Here is a 22,194-nt window from a genome sequence, read left to right on the forward strand (position 1 = left end):
TAGATATAGGTAGGTAGGTAGGTAGTTAGATATATAGATAGATAGATAGATAGATAGATAGATAGATAAATAGATAGATAGATAGATAGATAGATAGATAGATAGATAGATAGATAGATAGATAGATAGATAGATAGATAGATAGATAGATAGATAGATAAATAGATAGATACTTAGATAGATAGATAGATAGATAGATAGATAGATAGATAGATAGATAGATAGATAGATAGATAGATAGATAGATAGATATATAGATAGATAGATAGATAGATAGATAGATAGATAGATAGATAGATAGATAGATAGATAGATAGATAGATGGATGGATATAAAGTAAGAAAGAAGGAAGGAAAGAAAGAAAGAAAGAAAGAAAGAAAGAAAGAAAGAAAGAAAGAAAGAAAGAAAGAAAGAAAGAAAGAAAGAAAGAAAGAAGGAAAAAAAGAAAGAAAGAAAGAAAGAAAGAAAGAGAGAGAGAGAGAGAGAGAGAGAAATGAAGGAAGGAAGAAAGAAAGAAAGAAAGAAAGAAAGAAAGAAAGAAAGAAAGAAAGAAAGAAAGAAAGAAAGAAAGAAAGAAAGAAAGAAAGAAAGAAAGAAAGAAAGAAAGAAAGAAAGAAAGAAAGAAAGAAAGAAAGAAAGAAAGAAAGAAAGAAAGAAAGAAAGAAAGAAAGAAAGAGAAAATATAGATAGGGATAGAGAGATTGGGGAAGGGATATCTGCACCTCCCCTCTACCATCGAGCTATCTCCATGCCTCTACATAACTGTGCATCATGACTTTTTATTACGTGTAAAATGAAAATTTAAAAAAGGATAACTTTCGAACTCATAATATCACTCTGTGATCATCTCATGCCGTGTCATACGAGACATTTTCACAAATCTTACATCTTTTTGGCATACAAATAAATTTATATTTTCTTGATTGACTCGGGTTAACTGACCCTCAAGTTATCCCAGAAGGTCACCATCACCAACTTGAGACTTAACTTGACTCGATTATAATACATACAATATCATTTACAACTAAACTTGAAGTTCCCGTAGCTGTTGTACGGGAAACAAATGTATAATAGAAAAAAACAAAGATAATTAAAAAAAAACATGGAATAGCCCAATTGCCCAAAAGGATACGCATGCCTATTTAATACGTGTAATGTCAAAGGTGGTTATGTGAAAACGGGCCGGGCTGTCGATTGGCCCTGCATAGCTGGCCCGAGGGACCCGTTTCAAACGTTCACTTCCAGGTTAACTGCTTTAACACTTGCCTTCGGCTGAATATAATACCATTGTTTGTATATTGTTTTATTGAACATATTGTGATACATAAAATCATACAGGCAGTAGCCAGCTGCTTGTTGTATTTCACAATGTGGATCATCTCTTTGTCACTTTCATAATTCATTTCTTTTCATTTTTTGAAGTTCATGCATTCTTGTTGTTGTTCTTCTTCTTCTTCTACTACTCCTTCTTCTTCGTCTTCTTCTTCTTCTTCTCCTTCTCCTTCTTCTACTACTCCTTCTTCTACTTCTTCTTCTATTTCTTCTTCTTCTTCTTCTCCTCATTCTCCTTCTTATCTACCTCCTCCTTCTTCTTCTCTTTTTTTCTTTTTTTTTCCTTCTTCTTCTTCTTCTTAACTCTTCTTCTTCTTCTCCTTCTTATTTATTTATTTATTCATTTATTTATTTATTGCACATATTCAAAAAGGGTACCCAAATCAGCAGCTAGAGACACGGGTTTTCATAAGCCCCTTTGTAAATATACAAAATAACAATATTAATATACACAAACACATAATTATGTCCAACACATATTTTTATATCATAAATAGCAAGACCAGATTTCACATAATATACAAAATCATAGTTTAGATTATATAGTACAAAGAACCAAAGATGATAAAGCAAGGCTAAAACTATATGCATAGTGTAGTCTGGAGGTTCTTCTCCTTCTTTCTCTTCTTCTTCTTCTTATTATTATCATTATTAGGCATTGGTATTATTAATATTATTATTATTATCACTATCATTATTATCACAAGCTCTTATCTCTTTCCAATTCAACAAACAATTGCAATTACCTCCGCTTTAATTTAAAAAAGTCCTTATGCTGGCGGTGTAGTACGTCTAAACCCGATCTCACCCGAGACGTGAGCTCAGAGTGCGTCGAACTCCAAGCGGGCATATCTTAACCCATTTTCGCTAAAAATGCGGTCAAGTAATTTCCCAATAATTGGGCACCCTACAGTAACAAGGAGAGAATTCGAACCGACCTCCTATACCAACACTACCCCAATATCTGTGCAGTGGCAGGGGGGGGCGGAAGGAGGGGGGTGATATACGATTGGTAATTGGTGAAACGTGGGTGGGGTGTCCATTGTAGAGGTGTGGATTTTGAGGAAGTTCCCAAAACCAACGTAATGTTTAGTTGGAATAATATTTTTTTTTTCTTGTTCATGAGGAATGCAGGCTCCAGCAATTTATCATATCAGGTGCAGTATCAATTTCGCTTTCTGATGCACCAGTCATCCTCGTCCACCCCACATCTCTCTCTCTCCCCATCTTTCTCTCGCATTGTTTGTCTGTATCGCTATACTATCAAGATGATTCTCGATCTTACTCACTCCTTATCTATATTACAAGTAACCCCACCCACAATGATAATAATGATAAATAAAAAAATACATACATACATAAATTAATAAATAAATAAATGAATGAATGAATAAATAAATACATAAATAAATTAATTGATCAATTAATTAATAAAAAGGTAAATAAATAAACAAACAAAACAAAAAAAAATCCAAGGAGAGAGAAAAAGTGAATTTTCAATTTTTAAATATTTTTATTTCATATTTCAATGTAAAATACATAGGAACTGTGTACACAAAATCAGGACATATTACAACATTACAACAGCAATACCCATGATAGGGTACCAACCATATAAATAGAGGCATTATCTACAATAAACCCTGGAATAAAATTGAGTTAAAATCTAACTCATAACCATGGGAGGGTTAAAAATTATACAAACCGACTACCATGGATAAGCATTCTAATCTAAAATGGTCAAGCCCAGTACTGGACTAGTCATGCAATATTGATATTTGATTAAAAGTCAGGACAGGAGGAGGGGGGAGGGGGTGCAATAAATTGCGTGTAGATGTAATTCAAAGCAGTCTGCTTGCTTATATGCAAAACACATGGACGCCAGATATTACTACAAATAATTCAGTCAAATTGGATCTAAGATGGCCGTACGGCGAGTGGAAAGCAGCCGTTTTAACTTTTTTTTTAACCAGTTACATATAGGTGGTTTGAATGAACATGAATAAAATGGCTGTTTTTGACTCGCAATATGGCCACCGTAGAGGTAATGTGACTGAGGTATTAAAGATACCAATCACCCAAAGAGTAACATTATCAATCCTTCTTTGCAGTTTCTAAAGAAAAGTACAAGAAAAATTTGAGTGGGTAAAATCAAGGTCAACTGACTAGCTTCAAAATTGTCATAGGAAAAAACTTTGAACAGAAAAATTGAATTACAATGGGTTATTTCTATTGTAGGTTGTAAAAAATATTGCTTGAATTAATGTCAAGCAGCTTCTCACTTTTGTGCTACTTTTACACGATAAAAATTAAGAAAATGTCTTAATGTCGCAGGAACTACTAGACTGTTCTATGCTTTGGAAAGAGTCAAAAGAAGTCAAACTACTACTGTGCGTCTCTAAATAAAACATAACATGGAATAAACAACAAAGAAAAAAAAAGGACCTTTGAAAACACTTATCTCAAAACAAGCCAAGAACCCATGGGTAACATGATCACTGAGGCATAAGGTACATAGATAATCAAAAGTGATATTCATAGTTCCGAAAAAAGACAATCGTTACAAGCTTCATGATTATTTCAATTTTCAGGAAGAATATTCTAAAAGGTCCACTGCAACAAAAAAATTGCTCTTCCATCACACGACTCCAAGTACCTAAATGTTTTCACCCTTATTGTGAAATATTCTAACCCTTTGGCCTAAAAATCAAGGAATAGTAAGATATGAGCCCTGTCTTACAAAGAGTTGCGATAGATCCGATCAACGACAACAAAGGCAAGTCAGCAAAGCCAACATCTAAAATGCATGTTAGTTTAAAATGTTTTCTAGGTATAATGTATATTCATACATTCATCGTTGTCTTGACAATTAAGTGTGTTTCCTTTGTTTACAAATGACATTGTGCAAATTTCCTGTAGGAAAAATATAATATATTATTATTTTATCAATTTATTACATAAATATAGAATTGAGGTTATGACATTGACGGATTTCCATATAATTGAGGTTGATCGAATCAATCATAACTCTTTGTAGGACGGGACCAGGATGGTCTTCACTTAGTTATCTGCAACCCTAAACCTAGAAAACTGGTTGAAATTTTAATACAAGTCTTTGTATCCTACACTCACTCATCTCTAAATTGATTATAAAGTTATGTTTTCATTGAAAATTCTTTGACAATACTGTGTCTTCTGACATGATTTCAATAAAGCACTACACTGCAAAAACTCCGGTGTTGATTTAACACCAGCCAGGAATCTATATATGTCCACACCAGAGAAGTATTGAAACAACACCAGTTTGGAATCAAAACCTATGCTGTTTTAATACTAATTGGTGTTATATAAACACCAATCTGGTGTTAGACCAAAACAAAACTGGTGTTGTTTAACACTTCTCTGGCGTGGATATATATAGATTCCGGGCTGGTTTTAAATCAACACCAGAGTTTTTGCAGTGTACGCAGGTAAGACCATAGAAATACACATCTCATCATGTACAACTGTAAGAGTCATATGCTTTCAAAACTAAGGTAGAGTTCTACAGGCAGCAATGTGAAAAAGCAGCAGAAATCAAGCATGATTCGCTTTATACAAGCAGTTAGAGGCACAAGTGACGTTTTGGTATCATTTTGATTGTCTAATGGCACAAACAGTATAGGGGTCCATTTCCTCAAGTCTTATCATATTAAGTAATATTAAAGGGGAATGAAACCTTTGGAACAAGTTGGCTTGTGTGGTAGCAGAAACAAAAATCAAAGAATAAGATCAATGAAAGTTTGATAAAGATCAGACTAATAATGAGAAAGTTATGAACATTTGAATATTGCGATCACTAATGCTATAGAGATCCTCCCATTGGCAACACGACAAAGATGTGTGACGTCACATGTGAACAACTTTCCCATTGATCGACTTTAGACTACCCCAAAAATGTCTCTTTTTCTCTTCTGGTGATACAAAATCTTCATCCATAATGTATTCTTAGAAAATTTATATTACATGCTCCCCTATAGAAAGTCAAAGAATACATGATCTACTGACAGACGTGATAAAAGAGGCATTTTAAATGAAATATTTACAAAAGTAATGGGAAAGTTGTTGTGATATCACACATCTTTGTCCCATTGCCAATGGGGGGGGGTCTACATTACAATAATGATCTAAACTTCAAATGCTCATAAACGAATTGAATTGAATTGAATAACTTTCTTATCATTCATTTAATTTTTCGCAAACTTTCGTTGATCTGTTTCTTTGATTTTTCTGTTTTCGCACAAGCTATCCTGTTCCAAAGGTTTCATTATCCTTTAACAAATGTACTTTTGCTAGAACAAGTTTACGATCAGCCAATGAAACTGATTGATTTCAGTAGCTTTAAACTGTTATTGCAAATTTATTATTAAAAAAAGTTTTATGAAAAGGGCCCCAAGAGCTTTCAAATCAAGGCAATGACATCATATAAGAGCTAACTTTTGGTGCTATACTTTTACGCATGATAGTGAGTAAGGTTGGGATCCCAAAATATCTATTTTACAATATCTAGACATCTTTCAATAGTTAATTCTGAGAAAAGAAAACATGGCTTAATGTTATTTCACAACTGAGAGCTAATTTTCAACACTTCCAATGTATTTCTTATCTAAATATGCATAAGCAGTTATAACATAATACTGAGTGTTTGTAATGATTATATACCGAGTAATTGAAATCATTACCACATAATACTTAGCTATTCATAGCATTGTCAAACTCAAATTACTAATATTCAAAAGCGTGCATATTATTAAACATTACGTTTGCTGCAGCTGGATAAAAATGATCAACAAAAATGAAAAAATCATTCAGTATCTTACAAGACATATAAAAATCATTTCGGATGACTTCATAATATATTTCAAATTACAAGGGGAGGCAAATAAATGAATTTACCTTCTAGTATAAAATGATATGAGTATTTTTAGTAATAGGAAGCAATGGCAAGATTACATGTAAATGTATTGATGATTTTATTACTGACAATATTATATTTTCATGGGGGCGGGGTCTGGGCAAATGAAGAGTAGAAAGAACAGGATGAGAGAGGGAGAAAGAGATGAGCAGGAGAATAAAGAGGGGGAAATGGGAGAGGGAGAAAGGGTAGAAGTAGTAAAGAGAGGAGAAGCAGAATTAGGAGACGGAGAATAAGAGGAAATGAAAAAGGAGAAAGGGAAGAAGTGGTAAAAGAGAGGAGAATATAGATGAGAAAATGGGAGAGGAGAAAGGGAAGAAGTGGGAAAAGAAGAGAAGGGGATTGAGAATTAGGAGAAGCAAAAGCAGCAGAAAGGGAAGAAGCAAATGAAGAATAAAAACAGGGAGATGGAAAAAGGAAAAGAAAGAAAAAGAAGAAATTAAGTTGAGGAGGAATCGAAGGAAGAGGAGGAAAACATACAAAAAGATGAAGGGATGGAGGAGGGGGAGGAGTTTACTGTGGCAAGTCTCTTTAATAGGAATGAAAGAAAAAAACTTATTTTAGCCCAGTCAAGTTCAAAGATTGAAATAATTTCATCATGATTTTTTTCACACTATACGCTATCATTTTCATTGCTTTGTACTGAACCATACCCAAGACCAAAATTGCAAACTTGAAATGACATATGCTTCTACAGATGGTACTGCAAGCAGCTCTACAAAATTGAAACCTGGCCAGCCTCGCTCCTAAATATCCGGACAGATTATTTCTTTAAGAACCTGATTACATTCAATCAAATACTGCTTTAATCATAAATAAATTGTTCATAAATTACTTCCACTGTGATTTTAAAATGTCAACCAAAAACTAAATATTCATGAGAAATCCCTAAAAACCTATAAAACTAAAAAAAATGTCTTTGCATTAAATTGCAAAGGAAAATGATTTAAGTACTATTGCATCGGACCTTATACCAATGCTACCACAATAGGAATTAAAAGTATACACCTATATGTATAGAACAATGATCCAATCCTATATGATAAAATTATGCGCCAAATAAAGAGAATATTCTGGAAAGAGGTCAGGGGTTGGAAGCCGCTCTTTCTTACAAAAACAATGTAATAATGTTGGCAAAGTTAAGGTTTCATTTTTTTCTCTATTCCAAATGCCCAAGCAAAGTAACGTTGCTCTATGAAATCGTCCTCATAGATACATACCTGTACGCAAGAAGCAACAATGATTTGAAGAAAAAAACACTTTACATCTGTCCATGATAAAAAAATGCTGAAATCATCGCAATAATTTAAATCTAAAACGCATTTTAACCTACTGATCAACGATAAGGCAAGAGAATTTCAGGCTAACAATGCAACAATTTGACAAAAAGGGACAAAGTCATAAAAAATATTGATGCAGCCCCTGCACAAGAAGACCATCTAAAAGAGGGGAATATTTCCTAGCCCCCTCTTATAACCAACTAATACCCGTAAACCCCACACTCCATATCAGGGACCTGTTACACAAAGCTTTATAGCTATCATCATACCTTTTTTACGATTGATTCCATTGACTACAATGTACAATCAATCGTAAAAATCAAGCGTATGACTAATCGCTAACCTTTGTGTTACGGGGACCCTGACGATGCGATGAAAACAAAAATGGATATTTAGGTATCCAAGACGTCTTTGCACTGTAATATGTAGAGATACATGTGTAAATTAATCTAAATACAATCAATCATAAGTCTTTAACACATTTTTGTATTTTTCAAGTGGGGAAGATGACCGAGGCTAGGTTTCTTCATATCAATGCTGAAACCTATTGTGAGACATTCTCCTAACAGTAATATTTATACATGCATATATAGCGCGTAACTCCTACTTTTTCAGAAGACTCTATGCAGTAATATATATATATATATATATCAGGGCTCGACATTAGCAGTGGCCCGGTGGCCCAGAGCAACCAAAAATGAGGGTGAGGCCACCAAATTGCTGTAAAAGCCCATACTTGGTGGCCCGGTTGGGCTACCAAATTTTTGATAAATTGTATTTTCTTTTGTGTAGCATATGGTGCGCGAGCTTTCTCGGCCTCAGCACCTTCTCTCTGGAATAATTTGCCCATATATTTAAGAATGATACCATCACTGGAGACCTTCAAATCTAAACTGAAGTCTTATCTTTTCTAACAGTATTAGTTATCGGCACTTTGACACTCATCCAAACTTTCTTTCTTTCTTTTCTTGTGCGCCTCGGAATAGAATATTTCTAGATAGATGGCGCTATATAAATGCCTATTATTATTAATAATTTATTTCAGGGCCACCAAATTTGCTTTACGGGCCACCAAAAATATGAAATTAATAATTTTGGTGGACTAAACGGGCCACCAAGAAAAGTTAGTGTCGAGCCTTGTATATATACATATACAGTAATGCAGCATAATTACCCTGGCTTTAGCAGAGCAGCATTTACATGTATGCGCATTGCGTTTCAAGGAATGAAATAGTGCTAGGTACCCATTTACCTCACCTGGGTTCAGAGCAGCTCATGGTGGATCAATTTCTTGCTGAAGGAAATACACCATGGCTTGAATTCGAACCCATGAAATGTACCTGATTGCTGGATGCCTCTTCATACAACTTCCTTGTTTCAGTTGAGATGAGATTTCAGCACAAGAATGCCCAAAGAGACTACACAAGCCTCACGACAGGTAAATACAGTAAAATTGATTAAATTATGAGGAAATCTCTTCTATTCTTTTTAATACACTGTGTCACAGACCTATAATCGATATTTCTTGCATGATTGATCACATCTCTTTATGTATTAAACAGGGCATCGATATTTTAGCACAAGAAATGAACAAATATATTTTGTTCCCATAGTGATGCAAACTAATTATATTCCAACAGAAAAAAAATCATGTCTGATAGTGATTTTTTTGACCTCTCAAAAACACATACTGACTACACTCATGCCCCTCGATGCATTAAACCTCATCGAGATAAAAACGGAGGAGTTTGGCTTCGGAGTTCAACTTTGGCAATACCCATTTCCTTGTCAGCACTTTCGCTTGACGGTGTATCCATGGAAACAGATTGGAATGCATCAAAAGTGGGCGTGGTCCAATCCTCCTCAGAGGATTTTGAAAGAACACCAGTTTCCCATTCTAAAGGATGTCCCTGCGGCTTATTTTCTAACACAATTGCACACTGACTTAGGGTATCTTTTGTTACTGTTTGGTCTTCATGGCTGTTGGCTGACAGAACGAGGGGAACTTCACTTGGAACATCTACAAATTTGTCACATGATCGTGTTTGGAATTGTATGGAGTTTCTTGAATCATCGGGTAACACAGAGGGCGCTGTACTACTTGATTCTAAGTCACAGTTTGAATGTAATGTTTCAGGCAATATTGTTGGCTGAATGGAAGATCCTTCGACGGCACCAACCAATGAGGTTGTTTGTTTCATTCCTGTGGTTAGCACAAGGGGTTCGCTGTCTATATCGCTGAATGCTATTGGCTGATGAAAGGAGCCTTCCGTGGCATTGACCAATGGAGGTAATGGTTTCATGGGAGTGGTTAGCACAAGAGGTTGTCTGTCTGTATCACACGATGCTATTGGCCGATTAACAGAGCCTCCATCCAGCCTAGCTAACTGAGATGCAGCAGCTTGTATTTCAGGTGAAACTGTCCTTGTAGCAGCGGAACGACGCACAGAGTTTGAAAGCTCCATACCCGCATGATGCCGAACGCAAGGTAAAGAATCTACCCCTGTCCTTTGTCTATGATCCCCTGCCGGCTGGACGCTAATGCATCCATTTCCCGCGGGGTGAGTTAAATGTCGACTGTCTGAAGACACTCTAGATTGCACGTTGGTTACGAACCCCTCCCCATCGACCCCTGACCTCCCTATGACCTCTGACCTTCCTATATCCGCTGACCCATCATCTCCACCGACTTCGAGACACACCACAGGAACTCTACACGCGTACATATCACTCTCCCCTGCTCCTTGACCTGGGTCAGAGGTCACTTCCTGCAGGTCGACCGAGGTCAGGTCACAGGTCAGGTCATCCATGGGAATGTTCTGGTCATCCAAGAGTTCCTCGTTCTCCCCGCAGCGGTCTCCCGAAGGTTTGTCCAGCCCCATCTCGGTGGCGTGCTTCCGCTTCTCGTCGTCCGTGCAGAAGGCTTGCTCGAAGGAGTAGTAGAGGGCCAGCACAGTGGCAAAGGCACTGATCAACAGCAAGAACTGTAGGAGGGAATGGGAGGAAATGAGACATAGATTTGAGGACTAGGAATGCAGGAGATTGTATGACTGTACATGCTATTGTCAGGTGCTCTGTGATGTATACATGGGGAAAGACTGCCATGTAGGCATAAGAAGGAGGCAGCCAAAGACCTTCAAGAACATTGGACAGTGTTCTTCCTGTTTGGCCAATATCTTCCTCACCTTTTAAAAATTCATTTTATGTACTCTGTTACACGGTGTTTGTCTTAATGTCATTTTGATCTGTTGATCTCTTGAAGAGAAACAAATGAAGCTTGAAACCTGAAACAGTGAAGAATCAAGTTGGGGAGAATGGGATGGATGGGGGAAGGATGTGAGGGTAGTGTTGCAAGCAAGTTTTATAAACTGTGCTTGGAAAGAAGAGGGAACATGTCAAAATTCAATGTGATGTACAAAATAAAGCCTGAAATGGGAAGTTGCCAGGGCCTGAAATCAGACAAAGCATTAGGACTGACTCCAGCCACTCCTGCACGATGGCGACAATACTGGATTTGAAACTTTGGTCTTCTGACTGACTGGCTTTCTGATCATAAGAGTCCCTCAAGATACTACCCAATCATTGAGAGAACAGTACTCACCTTGATGGTTTTCATAGAAAGGAACGATTCTTCCTCTATGGGTGTAGCCCAGTAGAAGGAACAAGGCTCTGTCAGGTTGGTATCTAAGAACTCCCCACCGTAAGACTCTGCTACCATACTGTTGGGGAGAAAACAAGAGATGTTGGTCTCGGTGACATAGTTTTTAATTGAAAGAGAAGTTCACCCTTAAGTTTTTTGTTGTTTTTTTAATTAAGAAAAACACATTGGCACAGTTTTGATGAAAATCTGTTAAATAATAAAGTGTATTTTGTAAGGTCATAGACAAGCAGCTCCTCACACGTTGTGTGGTTAATTTTTAAAATGCCATTTCTTTTTTTTTTTAAATGAAAGTGATTTTTTTTTCTATTTGTAGGGGGATATATCATTAGACACATTTCACAGAAGAAAAATAGATTCATCACCTTCTATTGAAAAATTGGAATTCAAGGAATTTATATTATATGATGCAGGGGGTAGCTGCTTACATATGTCACAATTTCAAATCTTTAAAATCTCATGACTCTGTTATGCTTCCTATTTAATGGGTATCATTGCAAGAAACAGCATCAACTGCATTGTAATCAACAGAATGAATATCAGAATCGACATAACTGTGACTCCACTCTTCAGAAGTAAAAACTTCATCATCAGCATCTTCATCATTATCACCATCATTAGCAACATACCACCAATATCATAAGAAAATTCATCAGCATCATCATGTCATCTCAATTACAACCACCACCATCATCATCATCATCATAATAATAATCATCATCGTCATCATCACCATCATCATCATAACCATCATCATGATAATCACCATCTTCATCATCATCACCATCATCACGATCACCATCATCATCATCATCACCATCACCACCATCACCACCATCATCACGATCACCATCACCACCATCATCATCATCATCACGATCACCATCACCACCATCATCATCACGATCACCATCACCACCATCACCATCATCATCATCACCATCACCACCATCACCACCATCATCATCATCAATATAACAAAACAGAAAATATATGGAAATATTTTACTACCCCCCCCCCCCGGTTATTTCCATGTCAATAGCACACAACTGTAACAGCGGCATCAGGAATCGAAGTTCATTATCTCAGCTGATAACTTCTTGAACCCCCCCCCCCCCCATCATAAATTGAGAAATACTTTTCAAAAAAAGTAATAATTACATTTTTCTCTCTGCTACATCCGCTGGTTTCATATTAGACCCATAGAGAGCCAGCGTCCACTCTTCTAAAACACCCCCACCAACAGTACCTAAGGAGAAGAGGGAAAAACACAATAAGCATTATTCAGACAGTGCTACCAAATATGCAATTTAATTCTTGGATTAACTGAAATATGAAAACATTGTCTAAGAAGTATTGAATTGAATACACAGAATTTCACCACAGTAAGACCAGAATTGATACACAGAGCCACTGGCATATGACAGTCCTACCAATGTGAAATAATGTGCAATTAACAAGTCACCTGTAACTTCACTTACTAGAGGTGATGCTGTTGTTTTTCAAAACGATTTACAAATTGAAAATTCATATAATTGCAGTATAAATACAAATAAACAAATTTTAATTTAATTCAATAAGGATGTGCATGTATGATGGGCGTACTACAAACACTGTGCTGATGATGGGACTTTTCATGTAACAACTATCAGACATTCAAATATTCTTCATGAATGTGTTCAATAATATTATGGAGTTAAGGGGATGGTTAAAATATCAGTGAGTTGCCAGATGCCGACAAGAATATCTCCCGACAACCCGGCAACAGATGGGGTAGGGGTATTGGTGGAACGGTCAGTGTCAACAATACATCTCTTGTCAACCCAATAACATCTCTTGTCAACCCAATGGAACGGTCAGTGTCAACAATACATCTCTTGTCAACCCAATAACAGAACGGGTACGTGTATTGGTGGAATGGTCAGTGCCAACAAGAACATCTCCCGACAACCCAACAACGGATGGGGTAGGGGTATTGGTGGAGTGGTCAGTGATTAATGAAAGGTGAGGAACTTACTGAAATTGGTAATAATAAGTTGCAAGTTGCCTACAGGATCATCTCCTGACAGCAGATGGGGTAGGTGTATGGGTGGAGTGAGAGGGGGGGGGGGAATGGTCAGTGATCTGTGGTCGGGTACTTACTGAAATCTGTAATGATAAGTTGCCAGTCGCCTACGGGATCCTCACCCCAGCAACGGACGGTTGAGAAGGTCCAGCCATGAAGACCGTCTCGAGAGCTGTAAGGGGGGAAAATATCAAAATGCAATGAAATCTGTACATAGAGACATCTGAAGGGAGAATAGTGTGTTTTCTAGTCTACAGTGGTTTATACATTTATGGAAAAGTTTCTTTGTATGCCAACTTTACACATTGAAGAGTTGAAGGAAACAGAAAAAATATATAAACATGACATCATTTATACTGACAGGTGGTAGGTATAGATTAATGTAACACTTGACTAATCAGAAAAACAAAACAAAGAAGTAACTGGATTTGCATAAAGGAAAACCCATCAGAGAGGTATACTGACCAGAGTATAAATGGAATTTAACAGAAGATGAAAAAAACAATAGAAAATCATTAATTTTTCAAGTATACACCATTTGCAACAAAAAATATACCAGCACATTCATGTTTAAAAATTAATCGATTTGCCCACATTTAATGACGGCAAGGAGTCACAAATCTTAAGATGCCAAATTAATCCCAGCTATGGCGTGATTCCCTTTGGCAAGAAACTGATCCACATTGTGCTACTGCTGCACTCAACCTAGGTGAGATAAATTAGTACCTGGTGTGATTCCCCCCCCCCCCTTTAAAGGCACATAGATACATAAGGTGATAACATATATGCTGTACAAGAACTAAATATTTGTTATCATTACTTTTATAATACAAAGAAAAAAATACAGACCAAATGGGCCAATGAAAGAGAGCTCTGGGGTCCGTTGCAGAAAGAGTTGCGTTTAAATGCAAGTCAAAAAATCAATCGCAAGTTCCAAATGCGCTGTTGATTGGTTGAAAATCAAGTTGCGCATGACTCTTTCTGCAACGGGCCCCAGGGACTTACTTGCCTTTCTTTCTCCTACCCCCAATAATAGACCTGGTCCCAAAAGGAAAGACTATTTCTATCTTTAGCTTAGATACACTAGTTTTAATATCTGTAGCTTAGAGTATGAAGCCATTGGGCAAATAAAGAGAGTTCTGGACTTACTTGTCTTTCTTTCTCCTAGCCCCAATGACAGACCTGGTCCCAGAAGGGCAGATCAGTTCTATCTTTAGCTTGCCCCTCATGGTGTGTGAGAGAGAGACAGTAATTAACACATGTTCCAACGTTGAAAGCTCGTTTTCTAAGGCTGTTGCATTGGTCACTGTTATTAAGAGAGAAGAGATTAAAAACTGAAATTATTATCAATTTAAAAAGATAAATAAGCATTCCCAAGTCCAAATATGCACATAGACCTATAACTAATTGTCAAGTATGATTTTATTTAATTCAATTTTTTTTCAGTACACTATTGATAATTGATTAAAAGGAATATTTTGTTCAAAACAAAATGTCATCAGTATTTTAACCATTGTTGTAACATTAGATATTTAAACTTATCTACAGGGCCCAATTTCATAAAGACTTGTTTTAATATGCACAACATTACTATCAGCCAATCAGATTGAAGGATTTCAGTAGCTTTAACCCTAATTCTCTTGGGGGGCGGCCATAATGGCCCCCCCTCGACAATTTTCGCGATATATCTGCTGCGCAAATTTTTTTGACCTCGCCGCTCACTGACTTTTTACTTTCAAGTCAAGCGCAAATTTTGAGACCAAATTTGTGAAGCCCGGGTACGCGGTTACGACATTACGCAACATTATGTAAGTGCATGTCAGACCCAAAATTGCTCATAAACGTGATTTCATGTACAAATCCAATGCAAATTTTGTATTTAGCCAAAATTCATAAATGTATCATTATTTCTACTTTTACTGATTAAACTTAATTAATTTTGCCTTGTTTATGATCAGAATGAAGTCTGGAACGATTTCCATCGAAAAAACAATAAAAAACAAAAAGTAAAAAAACAGAGAAATACATAAGAAATAAAAAAAACAATAAATACATAAGAAATCGGTCTTGGTACCGGAATTTTTTCCATTCACAATTGTTAGGAATGCTATAAAGAATATTTTCACCTAAAAATAGCATTCTAGGGGCTTTATTTAGTGAATCAGAGCAAAAAGTATGATTTCATGAATAAATTAGCATAATTAATTCATATACATGTACATGTAAAATAAAAATATATGAATTCAGTGAAATTTACCAATGCAACTGCGTAGATTACGTCATTCTCTATCATCATGCAAATTTTTGTTGTGATCGCGCAATCCGCGGCTGAGATCTTAAGGGGGGGGCCATAATGCCCCCCCCCCCCCCCCCCCCCCCCCGGAATGACAAGAATCAAAATACCCCGGGAGATTTAGGGTTAAACTTTTATTGCAAGTTTGTTTCAGTTTTATGAAGCGGACCCCTAATCTGCTCTATAAAGTAAAGTGCGGTACTCAATAATGAACAAATGTGAATGGAACCATTATCAGTTATAACAAATGAGTTCAATTTATGCAATTTGCTATATTTGCCAGCAGGCTATATTATCTGGCATGGATCACAAATATGAGATAACGCCTTTTCCGGTTTAGCGTTCATGCAATTGCCCTTTTCAAAGTGAAATGTGAGTATGACAGTTCACACTGATCAAGCTAATTCATTCAAGTATTGTTATGATTCATGAATTTGTGCAGATGATTCACCCTATTGGCTAGTGCTGCAAGTCAGGCGCCATGTTCGGGTTCGGTTCGGTTCGGCAAGGTTCGGCAGAAATTTGCCGAACATTGGTTCGGTTCGGGGTTCGGTAATGATAGACTGATAAAGCTATAGTTCATTCAGGTATATACATAGCGTACCGGTAGACAATTTGTACTTGATTGACTGCATGTGCTCGCGTGTACCTCTGTCACATCAAACCATTTTATCTCTATCTTGACATGAAACTATGAAAGTTATAGCTCGCTCAACGAATCAACTTTTATCTCGAATTTGATTATCTGATGACAGATTTATTGGGTAACTCACAGTTCTAAAATGGCGACTCTTCCTAGTCGTCCATACCTGGACCACACTTAGCTTTGGATACTTGCCAAATTAACTACGCTCGCGCTCGCACTCGTACCAGCTAGGCCAGCGCATGCAGTCCCCTTGTAGCGGGACTCTGAGCTCATGAATATTTATATATACAGTCCGGCCAAACGTGATTGGCAATTACGTCGGCCAGCGCCAGTGCACTGAACTGTAGGCATAGTAGGGCCAGGGGCGTGTCGAAGAAAGCGTGCTTATGTAATGCGCCTTTCGCTAATTGGCTCGATGGGTGAACTAAACCACCAATCGCATGTCGCTAATTGTCGCATCGGTACATACAGCCACGTGCTTTGTCTGCTCGCGAAACTCAGCTCACTGATTGAAGAGCAATTTCCGAGATTTCTATGATTTCATTGGTCAGATTTCATTCGACCATGAACATACAGACCAAGTGGGATGCAAAGTTTTACGACTGTAATGGGACAGGGGGAGTAGAGTGATCATCGAATTATTTATGGTTAATTTGAGAAGTTGATAAGAAAGGAAAAAAAAAGTAAAGATTGGGGGTCATTTTCCCCCAAGAGATGAATGTTTCCGCATGGCTTTATCTTCATTCAACTTGTCAACGAGGGGAAGGGGATCTTGCTATATGCTATACCGTAATCATTCATGAGTGTTTGATTTTTATTTTCATCTGATTGTTAATAATAAAAAAAGATAACTTCACCTCATCTCATGTCTATATTATTTGTTTTGCGTCTCTCCTTTCCATCTCTAACAGTCACTCACTTTATTTCCCACTTTCACTGGATCTCTCGTTTTCAAAACTCTTTACTTCTCTCTAAAATCATGAAAACTAGACAGTAGCGAGCCGACACCTCAATAATAATGTCAATCACCTCAATCAGATCTTTATTCTCCGCCGCAACAATACACGAGTTACGATCTTAATCACATCGTATCGTAATTCGTAATATTAATGGTACTTCATCTTTCACTTTCAGTTTATTGAGCTCGTTCATTCAAAATACTTTCAAACAAGAATCTTGTTCACCACCTAAAAACAACAATATTTTAGATAATTAGATTTAACCAATGAACACTCATACAGTTTTGGTTTTCTTTACCATGCTTCGGCGATTCGGCCACAGAGCAAGAGATGATGAAAGCCAGTAAAATGATTATAGCGCAAGCTCGCGCAACATCATTCATCGGATCTCCTTTCTTAATCAGGGCCGTAAAAACCACAATGTCAACATGAAAATGAAAACAAAATCTAGTAACCGCAAAATAAGCGCATACTACAATTGCAAAGAAGATTAAATAGAGAATGCGCAAATATAATGATTAGAAAGGGTGTAAACTTATAAATTTATTAGCTGAAAGCCGTTTTTTTTTTTTTTGCCGAACTTCCGAACCAAGTCTTAGTGTTTGGTTCGGAAGTGCCATGTTCGGCGAACTACCGTTCGGTTCGGCGGTTCGGCTACAGCACTACTATTGGCACAATGAAGCGAATTGCAGCATTTGAAATCAACTCCATGTCATATTTTGTGAAAATCAATCGTATTAAAGAGAAAATGCAATTACAATACAACATGTGTGTCTGATGCAAGCATGGGTGAATTGCCAATTCATCTATTGCCAACTCGTCTACTCATCACATGGTCTACCTTCATTTAGTCTAATGCCATTTCTTCCATCAACATTTCGGCTAACAACCATTTAGTCCAGTAAACATTTGGTCCAATCATTACTTTGTTTAATCGTCATTTCATCTATGACCATTTCGTCTCGTAACCAGTTGATCTAATACCCATTTTATTTTCATTCACTTTGCCCAATTAACACAGTCCAATTAGACCAAATGGTATATGGACTAAATGGCTATCGGACCAACTGATTATTAGACATAATGATGAGCGGACAAAAAGGAAGTTAGACCATGTGGGAGTGGACGAAATGATGGTAGACCAAATGACAGTAGACGAGTTGGTAATTGGATGAATTGGGATTAGACCAATTGAAAATAAACCAAAGCATGTACACAGTACAGCCCGCACATAGAAAGTGATGCTGTCTTGAAGCAAACATATTAAACATATGACGCCGTAATATTTATCTCATACCTGTACATCGAGAGTGAAAGAAAAAATATTAAAGTGTACAAATAGGTAACACTATGGCAAAAAATTAATTACATTAATGCTATCTGGTTTATAATATTCAATTCAATTCAATTTATTTATTAGGTAAAAAATCACATGAGTAGATATATACATAGTAAAATGTTAGAAACAAACACCCTACATGTAGGAAAGCCACAGGCTTGAAAAGCAGGGGGATCCAAGACAAAAACATTACAGTGATACAAATACAGCAAACATATTGAGAGGTATTGAAAGAAAAATGATTTTGATATCTTCCAATTAATACAATACACACCTGCATTGTTCATTAACCTTGATTTATTGCCAAATGTATAAATACCGATCACATTAACTTGGGTGGAATCCAAGCCAACTGGATGATCCCTTGTGTGTGTGTGAAATGAGTTGGCACGGCACGCTTTATAGCAGACTATGAAAGCTCTATTATCCGGTTTTGGATCAAATCCAGTTACATGTACATGTATTATGACTGGGTGCCAGAAACACTTTAGATAGCACACATAGTAAGCATATCAACCAGAAGCGTATTGTCATTGATCCATGAATGAGGGTCGGGACTATGAGGAGTAGGGTGGGGTGGGGGGAGAGGAAAAGATGGAGAGAGTCATCTATTATACATATATGTTCATGTAGTAAGCAGAGATTTTAAGCAATGTACAATATGTCTTATATTGCAAAAGAGGGGAGGATAATTCCTGCTTCAAATCACATTGTTGGCTAGTCAGCCAATAGGGCCATTTTACCGAGTACATGCCAATCACTTTAGTGCACAGTGACCTCTATGTCCAGATTGGGTTAGTCTTGTGTGAACTGCCTGTACCCAGGGTGGCACTTTCTTTGTTTCTTCTTCTTTTTTCATTTTTTTAAAATTGTTTTATAGTTCAACTCTGATTGTTTCCAGTGGTCTCTTGTGCTACAATGCCCTGTAGTATGTTATGATGTGTTGCAGCTGTATGTGTGGTCTTGTATTGCAGTATGTTGTGGTGTATTGTAGTGTGTTGTATTGCAGTGCACTGCAATGTAATATGTTGTGTTGGAGTGAGTTTTAGTGCTAAGTAGTCTTGTATTGTAGAGTGTTGTATTAAGTCATGCTGCATCATATCATGCTGTAGGCATTTGATGTTATGTAATGTTGAACTGTTTTCTTTAATAGTATTATGGGGGTGTTGTTAAGTTTTTTTTATATACAGTGTACATTTCATGTTAACTTTATTTCATGTAATGTTGTGAGCCTTTCGTGTTATCTAATGTGGAACTATTTTTTTTCATAGTAATAGGGGGTGTTATTAAGTCTTTTGTTATACATATATTTATTTTTATTTCAAGAAGGAAGGAATAATCTCTACAATCCACTCACCTTCATACTGGACCGTGAGCTGGCTACCTGCCTGGACGGTGGGGATGACCCTATGAACCTTCAGGGTGGGGGAGACAACAGAGGTCAGCCAGGGAACAGAGGGCCAGACCTTGGCAGCGTTGACCAGACGCCATGCTTTGAGGACGCCAAAGCCGTGTTTGTGGCTGTGGTGGAAACCGGCGGCGTTGACGGTCCACTCTCCTTTCTTTTCATCAATCTGAAGGAAAAAAACAATAATAATCATACATGTAACTACACATCTACAACAACAATAATGATAATGAAAATAATAAAATTGATGATGATGATGATGATAATTATAATAATATTCATGATAGTGAAGATGAGGAGGGACGGAAGGAGGGAGGGAAAGGGAGGAGGAAGGGGATGAGGAAAACAACAAAGCCATGTTTTGGCTTTGGTGGAAACCGGCCCTTTTCTTTTCTCCCCTTTTTTTTCTCCCTTTCTTTTCATCAATCTGAATCATAAAAAGAATATTAAAATGATGAATATGATAAGGAAGAGGAGAAAGAAGGAGCAGAAGAGGAAGAAGCGAGAAGAGGAATAAGGAAGACGAGGAAGAGGAAAAGGAGGAAGAGAAGGAGGAAGAAGAAGAGGAGGAAGGAGAAGGAGAAAAAGAGGGAGGAGTAGGAGAAGACAACAACCATAGCCATGCTGTGACTTATACATAATTGCTCTCATGTTTTTCTTCAATTTTTTAAGATTTACAGTTGCTTTATCATACATGTATGTTTTGGACATGTCAGTCACCAAAGAACACATAATTTTATTTTTTATTAAACTCTTAAAAACAAAGAATTAAAATTTTAGAAAAAATGAAGCTTTGATCTTTAGCATAAGTTTTGTGATTAGTTCGTAAAATTCCGCAGACTCACCTTCGAGGCAGAGTAGACTATGATATGCTGGACATCCCTCCATGAAAGACAAGGTTTAGCTTCTAACATTAGGCTTATCATCCCTGCAGCTAGTGGAGCAGCAGCTGATGTACCCGTATGAGTATTGGTACAGCCCGTCCCTGGGCCTAGTGTCCAATCGGTGGTGACCTGGTGGGAGAGTTCATTCAGTATTAGGGGTGTTTTATACAAGATATTTTCTAAGTACCATATGATCCTACGCAGTATTGGTACAGCCCATCCCTGTGCCTAGTGTACAATCAGTGATGAACAGGGGCCCATTGCAGAAAGAGTTCTGTTTAAACGCAAGTCAAAAAATCAATCGCAAGTCCCAAATGCGTGCTGTTGATTGGTTGAAAATCAAGTTGCGCATTATTTTTAGAGTAGCGATTGATTGCAACTCTTTCTGCAACGGGCCCCTGGTCAGAGAGTTCATTCTGTATTAGGGGTGCATGTTTTGTACAAAATATGACAGTATAATTGAAAAATACAGTATCATCCATAGAACATTGGTATGGCTGATTCCTGGGCTTAATAATAATAATGATAATAGTTACATACACATTATGAATAATGTCTCTATACGCTTCCAAAGGACTTGGACATTATTACCCCAGCTGTAGCTCAATCAGCCTTCAAGCGCTCAGTGATAGCTCATCAGACATGAGCAAATGGGAGAGTTCCATTATATTTAATACAGTACAATTGAAAATACAATATGATCCCATACAATATTTCCAATCCGTGGTGGGATGGTTCATTCAACATTAGGGGTATTTTATACAGCCTATGATAGGATATTTGAAAATACAGCATCATCCATAGACTGTTTGTACAGTTCATTCCGGGGCCTGATAGCCAGTCAGATGTGAGCAATTGGGAGAGTTCGTTCCATAATAGGGGTGTGTTGTGTGTTCCACAACCAGAAAGGTCATATTGCAGGAAAAGCAAAAACAAGAAACAATGTTAAGTTTTCAAATGCTTTTTAATTTTATTCAGCCAAATGTTTTTGGTAAAAAGATCCCCTTCAAACGTTGTTTTTTTTTTCAAATAATTTCAGCTACATTACATGGCCACAACATGACGCTTACAAATGAAGGGGGTGGCATGACTTCCTTCCACAAATGAGAGGAGTGAAGAACGGGTTGATGCAAACTTACAATGTTTCTTTGCGGACGTGACCCGCTGCTGAAGGTGACGGCAAAGAGAGAAGCGCATTCCTCAGCGTAGAAAGGCATCTGACCCTTCTCATCTACAGCACCTGTATTGGAGACAAAGTAACACTGGATGAATTCAAGTTCGGTGTTGACCTTTAGTGTTGGTGTTATCACATTGTCTGATTTATAGTTCAGTGTTGACATTTTGGTGTTGGTGTTATGACATTCAAAGCTTGGGGC

The 22,194-nt window shown here is 37.2% G+C and overlaps 1 protein-coding gene across 1 annotated transcript in view; it reads right to left on the minus strand.

The window, feature by feature from the left end:
- Nucleotides 1-8,338: 8,338 nt before the first annotated feature.
- Nucleotides 8,339-22,194, minus strand: part of LOC129267077 (proprotein convertase subtilisin/kexin type 7-like) — a 30,014-nt gene continuing 16,158 nt past the window's right edge. The window contains exons 5-12 of the mRNA XM_064103710.1: nt 21,958-22,058; nt 20,780-20,947; nt 19,884-20,100; nt 14,439-14,595; nt 13,367-13,461; nt 12,386-12,473; nt 11,168-11,285; nt 8,339-10,550 (exon numbers count right to left, since the gene is read on the minus strand). Coding sequence (XP_063959780.1) covers nt 9,291-10,550; nt 11,168-11,285; nt 12,386-12,473; nt 13,367-13,461; nt 14,439-14,595; nt 19,884-20,100; nt 20,780-20,947; nt 21,958-22,058 — 2,204 coding nt within the window. The 3' untranslated portion in view covers nt 8,339-9,290. The remainder of the gene's footprint in view (nt 10,551-11,167; nt 11,286-12,385; nt 12,474-13,366; nt 13,462-14,438; nt 14,596-19,883; nt 20,101-20,779; nt 20,948-21,957; nt 22,059-22,194) is intronic.

Source organism: Lytechinus pictus, chromosome 8 (assembly GCF_037042905.1).
Source record: "Lytechinus pictus isolate F3 Inbred chromosome 8, Lp3.0, whole genome shotgun sequence".
Taxonomy (NCBI): domain Eukaryota; kingdom Metazoa; phylum Echinodermata; class Echinoidea; order Temnopleuroida; family Toxopneustidae; genus Lytechinus; species Lytechinus pictus.